General features: G+C 38.5%; 2 protein-coding genes across 2 annotated transcripts; one reads left to right on the top strand and one right to left on the bottom strand.

The window, feature by feature from the left end:
• The first annotated feature begins 2,165 nt into the window (after window positions 1–2,165).
• Window positions 2,166–3,050, top strand: LOC139152223 (uncharacterized). The gene has a single exon (XM_070725363.1). The coding sequence runs from the start codon at window positions 2,166–2,168 to the stop codon at window positions 3,048–3,050; it is 885 nt and encodes a 294-aa protein (XP_070581464.1).
• A 342-nt stretch (window positions 3,051–3,392) lies between these two features.
• Window positions 3,393–12,291, bottom strand: LOC139152222 (uncharacterized). The gene is made up of 6 exons (XM_070725362.1): window positions 12,237–12,291; window positions 10,480–10,674; window positions 8,723–8,917; window positions 5,954–6,148; window positions 4,048–4,242; window positions 3,393–3,409 (listed from the first exon to the last, which is right to left on the bottom strand). Exons 1-6 carry the CDS (start codon window positions 12,289–12,291, stop codon window positions 3,393–3,395), a joined length of 852 nt encoding a protein of 283 aa, XP_070581463.1.
• Between the last annotated feature and the right edge of the window lie 703 nt (window positions 12,292–12,994).

Raw genomic sequence — 12,994 nt, 5'->3', positions numbered from 1 at the left:
CCAACAATAACATAGGCCATTACATTCACAGTTAGTGTTTGCACAACATATTCTGAATATTTCAACATTCTCTCAGAATAAAACTGAAATGTACAGCAAATCACTGAAATCCAACAATTCAGTATTGTCCTTTAATATTGTCCTGGTGGGACCTAGCATCTGAGTTTTTTCATTTTACTTTCGCCCCATGTTTTGACCTCTTTACCACTGTCTGCACTGTCTCTACACAGTTTACATTATGGTCTAACAACACTGTATTGTGATCGGAGTGAAGTTATATAGTCATCATTCAGATCGTACTTTAACATCGACGCAACCATGTGTTTTGTCATTGCCGTAATTTTTTATACTTTCGATGCAATTTTCATTAAATTGGATGCACCGTCCATCTGCTGTCACGATCTTGTTGAACAAATCGCCGAACGTAATATCAGGACAAACACTGAATAGCGTCTTAGAACTAACTGTTGGCCATCACGTCGAATGTTGGCGATCAAATTAATACTCATGATGTGACATGTACTAACCTAACCAAATCGACCCACTTTGCGTCGTGATTCGCCAAATTCAGACGTCACAACAACGTGTTGGCGGTCAACTAAAAAGTCCGTACAAACACGTAGGAAGTCTCATTAAAAATCCCGTGCCCGCGAAAACCCGAAAAAGTGTAGGGCGCCACCAACGGCAGTACTAAACATATTTGTAATGCCGAAGTAAGAATTTGCCGCAATCAAAAAAAAAATTCCAAATATGCCAAAGTAGAAGCGGCGATTCCGATGAACAATTTATTTTTTCTTCCTGGCCTTAGTTCTCACTTCCTGTATCCTTTTGTTTGATTTGTTTTCAGTTAATTGTTCCCAAACATTCCAATACATAGAGGGAATTTGTTGTTCTCAGTCTTGAAGACATGCGTATATTCGAATAAACCACGTCAAACTCAGATCGGATATTTGCTTCATCTTATTTAAGAGGGAATGCATTATGGAATATCAGCTGTAGACGACTATTGCACAGTAGTTGCAGACAAATTATTTTGAGTCTGAAGGAATGTGCTTGCGCGCTACATTTCTCATTAACGATAATTACATCGGACTTGTGATATTCACCTAAGTCAAACCATGGAAGTTGAAGAACGGAATTTAAAAGCTTCATCATTGGAAAATGAATCACAAGGGCCCAGACGTAGCAGTCGTGTTAGAACACCGTCTGAAAAAGCACTTGAAAATATGTTAGCTAATAAAGCTAGCTTCTTAGAGAAAAAAGTGAGTTCACCAACTAAAAGGGCAAATGAAGTGCAGGCGCTTATCGCTGATAAGGCAGACTTATTCACGGTCAAACTGAAGTTTGAAGTGTGATGGAGCTGCATGAAGGCTTTGCCTCCACCGGCAAGGAATACGCAGAATTACTCCCGAAGGATCAGGTGCAAGACGATCACCTTCATTGGCTGGTCAGCGTTGAAGACGTTTGTAGGACCTTCTTCACAGACACCAGTGCATGGTTGAGCGAACAAGAAGTGAACTCAACACCAGTTCATCCACAAGATGACGTAAGACAAGCAGATAGCGTCATTCAAGTCATCATACTGAGACTGTCTATAGTCGGCAGACTGAGTGGAATCAGCCACCATACGAGCCACAGTGCATTCTCGGCTACCAAAATAGCAGACGAAAGGAAAAAGGCTGAACTGTTGGCAATGTCAGCCAAGCTTAAGAAGAAGCAAGAAATTGAGCGTGCCAAGTATAAGCTCCGACTCAAGGAAGAGCGGCAGAAGCAAGAAATGGAGCATGCAAAACATGAGCTCCAACTCGTAGAGGAACAACATGAGCCATAAGACAAAGATTGCCGTAGCTGATGCCAAAGCTAGATCTCTGAATAAGTTTTTCAGTGATGGATTCGAGGACGACATCGCCATCAATGTTAAGACTGAACCACTGGAGGACAAGTCAATTGCGTCCAGAACAAAACCGCGGAATACCACAACACCAGTAGGAGTATATACGAAGAAAACTCCTACAATAAAAAGAGAGAGTGACAGTGAGTCTGATGATTTAGAAGATGCAGTCAGCATAGCAGCTTCCAGAATTTCCAACAGAAGTAGCGGCAGCAACATGAGTAAGACAACACGTGACTCTGCATAATGGGCGATGATCAGAGCAATAAAGAAAATGTCCACAGTGATAAAGAAGTTTGATGGTAACATCATGGAGTACAGATCATTCATAGATGAGTTTGAGACCAAACTTGTACCGACTGCAGAAGATGACAAAGATAAACTCACTCTGCTGAGACAGTTCACAGAAGGCACAGCCCATGAAATCGTTCAAGGGTATGCAGGTATAGATGCAAGTGAAGCATATCAAGGTGCCATGGAGGAGCTGGAAGAGCGCTATGGTGATCCACACAAGATAGCCAACGCCTACCTGAGGAAGGTTTTAGACTGGCCTCAAATCAAGCCAGACAACGTTGCCTCGTTAGACAAGTTTGCCATCTTCTTGAATCGATGTGGGACAGAAACCCGTTGTGTTGCTGGGTTAGAAATACTTGAACATTCAGAAAATATGAAGCTCATCGTCAAGAAGCTTCCTTACTTTATCCAAGATTCTTGGAGTAAACGCACAGCGAAGATACACAAAGCCAAGAAAAGAGTAACATTTGAAGACCTCGTCGATCTGGTGAAGTCCGAAGCAAGCAGACTGTCATGCCCGGACTACAGCAGACAAGCAATGGCTAGTCTCGACAATCCGGTAAAAAAGAATAAAGGCACAGACAAAGTGGAACAATCTTTTGCCACTAGTGTTACGAGCACAAAAATGAAGACGAACCAAGGGAGCAAGAAGAGCAATACTTCGACCTCCAAACCACAAAAGGCTCAACAGAGACTATGTCTGTACTGCCACAATAGCAATCATCCTTTCGAAGGTTGCGAACGTTTGATTGCAGCCAGTCAAGAAGATATTGTTAAGTTTCTGAGAGACCAAGGTGTATGTTTTGGTTGTCTGAAACCTGGTCATCGGATTAAGGACTGCAGGCAGAAAGCGAAATGCTCCTAATACCAAGGAAAACACCCTATAGTGCTGCGGCAGGATCGTCGACCGACAACTGATAAAGATGAGGATTCAAAGAGACTGATATACACGGACAGTGTCTCAGTACACTGCACTACGGCAGAGGTAGACCAAATACAGTCCTTTATGGGGACCGGAGCGGTAGACTTGGATTTACAGGCATATTGATACAACAACATATACAACATTACATTTACACCGTTTCAGACTGGTTGTCTGATCACCGTCCGTCGTCGATGGTAATCGTTATGGCCATATTGAATTTGTCCTCCGAAACCTTTCGTATCTACTTACTAACCTCCTTAGAATTAACCGACTTAGATTTCTCTAAAGGATTCCCAAATCTGGAAACACAAATGATGTCAGTTAACTTTTTTAGATTCAGTAAAATATGTAGCCACACCTACTGTGTTACCGCTAATTTTATTCTGTTTTCATATAGGTAGGTTTTGAAGAGTTACCTTATTTAATATTTACAGATAGCAGAACAAATACAAATAAAAACTTTTGCTTATTTTTTGCCTGTCTCATGCTTTTTCTTTACAATTTGTTTTCATAACATTTCTCCTTGATTGGTCGTATTTAACAAAAATTATCATAAAGACATGCACATATTTCTCAATCCAGGTGACGTTAATAAGTCGGGTAGCTATTACAGGAGTAATGCTATCTAATTACAGTGTTTTCATAAAAAGTTTTGAATTGGGGGCTGGTCATAAATTTCAAAAAATGTGACCCATGGGATTTCTAATGATAAGATGATTTAATGCCCCTGGCTCCAAAATACCATGGCTCCTAAAGAGGCAACATAATACGTGTGTTCGCAGTGCAACACTGGGCCAACATCACAGTGCTCAGTTTAAGTTTAGCACGAGTATTCTTTATTACTACATCTTTGCCATATGTTCCATGGTGGAGTACTTGCTCTGTGTCCACGGCACTTACAGTGTGAATAAAATCTACGATTTCGGGAGTTTCTTACCTCTAGAACTTGTCACATTAATGGTGGACTCGATGTCTGCAAGGGTGTGTGCCATAGTTGGTGCAGTTGGGCTTCTGTCACCTGAAGACTGTACAATATTCTGGAGTGTAGTATTGACATCTGTTGTTTCTGCCGTTGAGTGTATGGTAGCTGAACTGTTCATGGTCGTTGGAACTGTCAATGATACTTGAACTTCTGCAAATCAAATCATACTTAATAAGCTCTGTCCGGTTAACACCACGTTAAAAGTAATCAGACAAACACTCCATTGAATAATAAGTGAATAAGATAAAGACTGAGCAGATTAAAACTTTGCTAGGTTTGGCAGTTACCACAGCCAATTATTATTTGATTGAAGTAAGAGTCTTAAATTTGCAGAAACGTTTTATTAACTAGGCATCTTGAAACATGTTTCGAAATTCGTAATTGACGGTTTGCCAGGGGCATAATTGGTACCCTTGGATTTAGAGGCATATTGATACAACAATATATACAGCATTACATTTACACCGTTTGGGATTGTTTGTCTATTCTCCGTCAGTCGTCAATGGTAATCGTTAAGGCAATATTGAATTTATCCTCCGAAACCTTTCGTATTTACTTACTTACCTCCTTGGGATTATTCGACTTACGTTTATCTACAAAATCTGGACATGTAAATGTTGTTGGCTAATTTTTTTAGCTTCAGTGAAACGAGTAGGTCTCCACACTTCCCTGTGTTACCGCTAGTTTTTTTAGTGTTTTCATCTAAGTACCTTTTGAAGAGTCCCCTTCTTTAATATTTACATACAGCAGAACAATTACAAATAAAAACTTTTGCTTATTTTTTTCACAATTGGTTTTCATAAAACTTCTCGTTTATCGGCCATATTTTACAAGATTTATCATAAAGTGATGGACATATTTCTCCATCCACGTGACGTTAATATGACGGGTAGCTATTACAGGAGTAATGTTACCAAATTATACTATTTTCATAAAAAAAATTCTCCTAATTTTTGAGAAAAGCTCAACCAAAACATTCTACCGTTTCATAGACACAGTCTACCTCCGAACAGCATGGTAAGTGCTTAAGCGATATTGTGCGCGTGATATCTGTTGACATGACAATGCCCAAAAAACCAAATGATTGCTTCTCTCAGTTTCGTACAACGATCGACTGCCTTGAAATCGAAAGACATCTACATGTTAAGTGGAGGAGAGCTTTTGATCAGTTCCGATTGTGACACAATATCGACCCTAAAAGTTCTTCTTTTGCTGCTATATATGAGTGCCTCTATCTTGTCCAATAATGTTAACTGAGAAATCGCGGACTTTTCGCGCATGATGATAACTTATACTTCTACCATAGGAATAAAGTTTCTTTATACAAATATTTTTATATTTCTCTGTATAGTGCAAAAGATGTTAAGCAATGAATGTTAATGATTTCCTATCAACGGCTTACATAGTTACTCTTATTATAAGGTATATTACGATCGCATTTCGCAGCTAGGAAATCCCTTGGCCGCTGAGAATTACATCCTAATCTGGTAAATGCATGACCCTGAACAAACCCATAAATGGCCTGTAGCCATCAATATTGTCTATCATAAACCTAACTACTGTTCAAGTCTAATATAATGAAAGCCTGAACATTGTAAAAATGTGAGCCATGGTATTTCTAATTATAAGATGATTTAATGCCCCTATCCCCTAAAGACCCTGGCTCCTAAAGAGGCAACATAATAAGTGACGTGTTTGTCGCAATGCCCAACTGGGCCAACATCACAGTTCTCAGTTTAAGTTGATAACGACTGTTCATTATCACCACATCCTTGCCATATGTTCAACGGTGGAGTACTTGCTCTGTGTCCACAGCACTTACAGTGTGAATAAAAATCTACCCTTTTAAGGGGTTTCTTACCTCTGAGGCTTGTCACATTAATGGTTGGCTCGATGTCAGCCCTCGTGTGTGCCGTTGTTGGAACAGTTGGGCTTGTGTCATTTGAAGGTTGTACAACATTCTGGAGTGTAGTATTGACAATTGTCGATTCTGCCGTTGCGTTTCTAGTATCTGAACTGTTCAAGGTATTCCGAACAGTCGATGATTCTTCAACTTCTGCAAATTAAATCATACAGAGTATAAGCTATATCCGATTAATACTATTAAAGTTAAAGAGTCATGAGATAGACACTCCATTGAATACAAAGTAAATCAAATAAAGACTTAGCAGGCTAAAAGTTTTCTAGCCAAATATTTATGATTTGATTGAAGTAAGAGTCTGACATTTGCAGAAACGTTTTATTTACCAGGCATCTTTTAACATGATTAGACATTCGACATTGACGGTTTGCCAGGGGCATAATTTGTACCCTTAGATGTACAGGCATATTGATACAACAACATATACAGCATTACATTTACACCTTTTCGGATTGGTTGTCCGTTCACCGTCCGTCGTTAATGGTAATCGTTATGGCAATATTGAATTTGTCCTCCGAAACCTTTCTGATTTACTTAGTTACCTCCTTGGGATTACTCGACTTAGAATTCTCTAAAGGATTCCAAACTCTTGAGACACAAATGTTGTGGGCTAATTTTTTTAGTTGGACTTCACATCTCCTGTGTTACCGGTAGTTTTATTGTGTTTCTAAATAATTAGTTTTTGTAGAGTTCCCGTCTTTATCATTTACAGATAGCAGAACAATTACAAATAAAAATTTTTGCTTATTTTTTGCATGTCTTTTGCTTATTTTCCTTACAATTTATTTTCATAAAACTGATCCTTTATTGGCCATATATAACAAGATTTATCATAAAGTTATGCACGCATTTATCCATACATGTGACGTTAATATGGCGGGTAGCTACTACACGAGTAATGTTACCCAATTATAGTATTTTCATTAAAAAAATTCTGCTAATTTTGAGAAACTGTTCACGGTAATCCGAACAGTCGATGATTCTTCAACTTCTGCGAATGAAATCAAACAGAGTGTAAGCTATGTTTGATTAACACTATTAAAGTTAAAGAGTCACGAGATAAACACTCCATTGAATACAAAGTAAATCAAATAAAGACTTTGCAGGTTAAACGTTTGCTAGCTTGGCAGTTGCCATAGCCAAATATTTATGATTTGATTGAAGTAAGAGTCTGACATTTGCAGAAACGTTTTATTTACTAGGCATCTTTTAACATGATTAGACATTCGACATTGACGGTTTTCCAGGGGCATAATTGGTACCCTCACATGTATAGGCATATTGATACAAGAACATATACAGCATTACATTTACACCGTTTCGGATTGGTTGTCCGTTCACAGTCCGTCGCCAATGGTAATCATTATGGCCATATTGAATTTGTCCTCCGAAACCTTTCGTATTTGCATAGTAACCTCCTTGGGATTATTCGACTTAGAATTCTCTAAAGGTTTCCAAACTCTGGACACACAAATGTTGTGGGCTAATTTTTTAGTAGGTCTCCACACCTCATGTGTTACCGGTAGTTTTATCGTGTTTTCAAATAATTAGCTTTTGTAGAGTTCCTTTCTTTATCATATGCAGATATCAGAACAATTACAAATAGAATCGCTTGCTTAATTTTGCCTGTATTTTGCTTATTTTCCCTACAATTTATTTTCATAAAACTGATCCTTTATTGGCCATATATAACAAGATTTATCAAAAAGTTATGCATAAATTTATCCATCCATGTGACGTTAATATGGCGGGTAGCTATTACACGAGTAATGTTACTCAATTATTGTATTTTCATTAAAAAAATTCCGCTAATTTTGAGAAAAGCTCAAGCAAAACATTCTACCGTTTCCGAGGCACACTTTTCCTCCCACGCATGGTAAGTGCTCGGCGAGACAGCGATATCGTGCGCGTGATATCTGTTGTCCTGACAATGCCCAGAATAAAATCAAAATGACCTCTTCTCTCAGTTCCTTACGACGATCGAGTGCCTTAAAATAGGAAGACGTCTACATTTTAAGCGGAGGGGAGCTTTTCATTGGTTACGATTGTGATAACACATTGCGCTCTAAACGTTCTTCTTGTGCTGCTATATTGGAGTGCCAGTATCTGGTCCCATAATGCTCACTGAGATATCGCGGATCTGTCGCGCATGATGTTGATTTGTGAGTCTACCATATGAATAAAGTTTGTCTACACAAATATTTCTATGTTTGTGTGTATGGTGCAAAAGATGATAAGGCATGAAGGCTAAGGATTTCCTATCATCGGCGAATGTAGCTACTCTTATTATAACGTATATGAGGTTGGCATTTCGCAGCTAGGAAATAACTTGGCTGCGGAGAATTACATTCTTATCTTGTAATGCACTACCCTGAACAAGCCCATAAATGGCATGTAGCAATCAATATTCTCTATCATAAATCTAACTACTGTTCAAGTCTCAATATAGCGAATGTCTGAACATTGTAAAAATATGAGCCATGGGATTTCTAATTGTAAGATGTTAAATGCCCCTGGCTAATTAAGAGGCAACATAATACGTGTGTTCGCAAAGCCCGTCTAGGCCATTGTCAGAGTGCTCATTTTAAGTTTAGCATGGGTGTTCTTTATCACCGCATCTTAGCCATCCGTTCTACGGTGGAGTACTTGGTTTGTGTCCACGGCACTTACAGTGTGAATAGAAATTTACCGTTTCAAGGGGTTTCTTACCTCTGGAGCTTGTCACATTAATGGTGGACTTGATGTCTGCCCTGGTGTGTGTCATGGTTGGCGAAGTTGGGCTTGTGTCATTTGAAGATTGTACAACATCCGTGAGTGTAGTATTGACAACTGTTGATTCTGCCGTTGAGTTTCTAATAGCTGAACTGTTAACGGTCATTTGAACAGTCGATGATAGTTGATCTTCTGCAAATGAAATTATACAGAGTAAGCTATGTCCGATCAACACTATAAAAGTTACAGAGTCATGAGATCAACGCTCCATCGAATACAAAGTAAATCAAATAAAGACTTAGCAGATTAAAAGTTTGTTAGCTTGGCAGTTTCCATAGCCAAATATGGATGATTTGATTGAAGTTATAGTCTGACATTTGAAGAAACCTTTAATTTACCAGGCATCTTTAAACATATTTAAAAATTCGACATTGACGGTTTGCAAGGGCCATAACTGATACACTTGGATTTATAGCAATATACACAGAATTACATTATTTTCACCGTTTCGCATTTGTTGTCCGTTTAATTAAACCGAGTAGGTCTCCACACGTCCTGTTCTACCGCTGGTTTCGTAGTGTTTATATATAAGTAGCTTTCGAAGTGTTCTCTTATGTAATATTTACAAATAGCAGAACAATTACAAATAGAAACGTTTGCTTATTTTTTTCCTATGTTTTGCTTATTTTCTTTGCGATTCGTGTTCATAAAACCTCTCGGTTATTGGCCATATATAACAAGATTTATCAAAAAGTTATGCATAAATTTATCCATTTATGTGACGTTAATATGGCGGGTAGCTATTACACGAGTAATGTTACTCAATTATTGTATTTTCATTAAAAAAATTCTGCTCATTTTTAGAAAAGCTCAAGCAAAACATTCTACCGTTTTCGAGGCACAGTTTTCCTCCCATGCATGGTAAGTGCTCGGCGAGACAGCGATATCGTGCGCGTGATATCTGCTGTCCTGACAATGCCCAGAATAAAATCAAAATGACCTCTTCTCTTAGTTCCTTACGACGATCGAGTGCCTATAAATAGGAAGACGTCTACATTTTAAGCGGAGGGGAGCTTTTCATTGGTTACGATTGTGATAACACATTGCGCTCTAAACGTTCTTCTTGTGCTGCTATATTGGAGTGCCAGTATCTGGTCCCATAATGCTCACTGAGATATCGCGGATCTGTCGCACATGATGTTGATTTGTGAGTCTACCATATGAATAAAGTTTGTCTACACAAATATTTCTATGTTTGTGTGTATGGTGCAAAAGATGATAAGGCATAAAGGCTAAGGATTTCCTATCATCGGCGAATGTAGTTACTCTTATTATAACGTATATGAGGTTGGCATTTCGCAGCTAGGAAATAACTTGGCTGCGGAGAATTACATTCTTATCTGGTAATGCACTACCCTGAACAAGCCCATAAATGGCATGTAGCAATCAATATTCTCTATCATAAATCTAACTACTGTTCAAGTCTCAATATAGCGAATGTCTGAACATTGTAAAAATATGAGCCATGGGATTTCTAATTGTAAGATGTTAAATGCCCCTGGCTAATTAAGAGGCAACATAATACGTGTGTTCGCAAAGCCCGTCTAGGCCAATGTCAGAGTGCTCATTTTAAGTTTAGCATGGGTGTTCTTTATCACCAAATCTTCGCCATCCGTTCTACGGTGGAGTACTTGGTTTGTGTCCACGGCACTTACAGTGTGAATAGAAATCTACCGTTTCAAGGGGTTTCTTACCTCTGGAGCTTGTCACATTAATTGTGGACTTGATGTCTGCCCTGGTGTGTGTCATGGTTGGCGAAGTTGGGCTTGTGTCATTTGAAGATTGTACAACATCCGTGAGTGTAGTGTTGACAACTGTTGATTCTGCCGTTGAGTTTCTAGTAGCTGAACTGTTAATGGTCATTTGAACAGTCGATGATAGTTGATCTTCTGCAATTTAAATTATACAGAGTAAGCTATGTCCGATCAACACTATAAAAGTTACAGAGTCATGAGATCAACAACTCCATCGAATACAAAGTAAATCAAATAAAGATTTAGCAGATTAAAAGTTTGTCAGCTTGGCAGTTGCCATAGCCAAATATGGATGATTTGATTGAAGTTATAGTCTGACATTTGAAGAAACCTTTAATTTACCAGGCATCTTTAAACATATTTAAAAATTCGACATTGACGGTTTGTAAGGGCCATAACTGATACACTTGGATTTACAGCAATATACACAGAATTACATTATTTTCACCGTTTCGCATTTGTTGTCCGTTTATTAAACCGAGTAGGTCTCCACACTTCCTGTTCTACCGCTGGTTTCATAGTGTTTATATATAAGTAGCTTTCGAAGTGTTCTCTTATGTAATATTTACAAATAGCAGAACAATTACAAATAGAAACGTTTGCTTATTTTTTTCCTATGTTTTGCTTATTTTCTTTGCGATTCGTGTTCATAAAACCTCTCGGTTATTGGCCATATATAACAAGATTTATCAAAAAGTTATGCATAAATTTATCCATTCATGTGACGTTAATATGGCGGGTAGCTATTACACGAGTAATGTTACTCAAGTATTGTATTTTCATTAAAAAAATTCTGCTCATTTTTAGAAAAGCTCAAGCAAAACATTCTACCGTTTTCGAGGCACAGTTTTCCTCCCACGCATGGTAAGTGCTCGGCGAGACAGCGATATCGTGCGCGTGATATCTGTTGTCCTGACAATGCCCAGAATAAAATCAAAATGACCTCTTCTCTCAGTTCCTAACGACGATCGAGTGCCTATAAATAGGAAGACGTCTACATTTTAAGCGGAGGGGAGCTTTTCATTGGTTACGATTGTGATAACTCATTGCGCTCTAAACGTTCTTCTTGTGCTGCTATATTGGAGTGCCAGTATCTGGTCCCATAATGCTCATTGAGATATCCACGATCTGTCGCACATGATGTTGATTTGTGAGTCTACCATATGAATAAAGTTTGTCTACACAAATATTTCTATGTTTGTGTGTATGGTGCAAAAGATGATAAGGCATAAAGGCTAAGGATTTCCTATCATCGGCGAATGTAGTTACTCTTATTATAACGTATATGAGGTTGGCATTTCGCAGCTAGGAAATAACTTGGCTGCGGAGAATTACATTCTTATCTGGTAATGCACTACCCTGAACAAGCCCATAAATGGCATGTAGCAATCAATATTCTCTATCATAAATCTAACTACTGTTCAAGTCTCAATATAGCGAATGTCTGAACATTGTAAAAATATGAGCCATGGGATTTCTAATTGTAAGATGTTAAATGCCCCTGGCTAATTAAGAGGCAACATAATACGTGTGTTCGCAAAGCCCGTCTAGGCCAATGTCAGAGTGCTCATTTTAAGTTTAGCATGAGTGTTCTTTACCACCATATCTTCGCCATCCGTTCTACGGTGGAGTACTTGGTTTGTGTCCACGGCACTTACAGTGTGAATAGAAATCTACCGTTTCAAGGGGTTTCTTACCTCTGGAGCTTGTCACATTAATGGTGGACTTGATGTCTGCCCTGGTGTTTGTCATGGTTGGCGAAGTTGGGCTTGTGTCATTTGAAGATTGTACAACATCCGTGAGTGTAGTATTGACAACTGTTGATTCTGCCGTTGAGTTTCTAGTAGCTGAACTGTTAACGGTCATTTGAACAGTCGATGATAGTTGATCTTCTGCAATTTAAATTATACAGAGTAAGCTATGTCCGATCAACACTATAAAAGTTACAGAGTCATGAGATCAACACTCCATCAAATACAAAGTAAATCAAATAAAGGCTTAGCAGATTAAAAATTTGTTAGCTTGGCAGTTGCAATAGCCAAATATGGATGATTTAATTGAAGTTATAGTCTGACATTTGAAGAAAACTTTAATTTACTAGGTATCTTTAAACACACTCAGAAATTCTACATTGACGGTTTGCCGGGGGCATAGCTAATAGTCCGTGGGCTGGAGGGGCCAACCGTGCACCCTCCCCCCCCCCATAAACCTATTACATGGGTATTTTTTTGTTCTTTGGAATCTGCTGAACTAGAAAAAAGATGTTTACATTGGATATTTTGGGATGCACTACCTGTCTGCACTGGTTTTTGATTTGTATGTACCGCAAAAAATAGCGAAAAATGGGTAGGGTAGGGGGTACTATATCCTCTCCTTAATTGAGTAAACCAGCATGAAATAGCACAAATCTTACATTTTTTGGAAGCTCAGATATTGCTTTCTCTGAGGAACACGA

The sequence above is a fragment of the Ptychodera flava genome, chromosome 15 (genome assembly GCF_041260155.1).
Source record: "Ptychodera flava strain L36383 chromosome 15, AS_Pfla_20210202, whole genome shotgun sequence".
Lineage (NCBI taxonomy): Eukaryota > Metazoa > Hemichordata > Enteropneusta > Ptychoderidae > Ptychodera > Ptychodera flava.
The sequence above is the reverse complement of the archived record's forward strand: the minus strand, read 5'-3'. Positions and strand labels throughout refer to the sequence as shown.

Coding starts and splice junctions, on each gene's coding strand:
- LOC139152223 (XM_070725363.1), top strand. CDS start 2,166: ATGTCCACAGTGATAAAGAAGTTTGATGGTAACATCATGGAGTACAGA.
- LOC139152222 (XM_070725362.1), bottom strand. CDS start 12,291: ATGACAAACACCAGGGCAGACATCAAGTCCACCATTAATGTGACAAGC. Junction 6,149..8,722: donor TAATGTGACAAGCTCCAGAG/GTAAGAAACCCC, acceptor TTTAATTTGCAG/AAGTTGAAGAATCATCGACT. Junction 4,243..5,953: donor TAATGTGACAAGCCTCAGAG/GTAAGAAACCCC, acceptor TTTGATTTGCAG/AAGTTCAAGTATCATTGACA.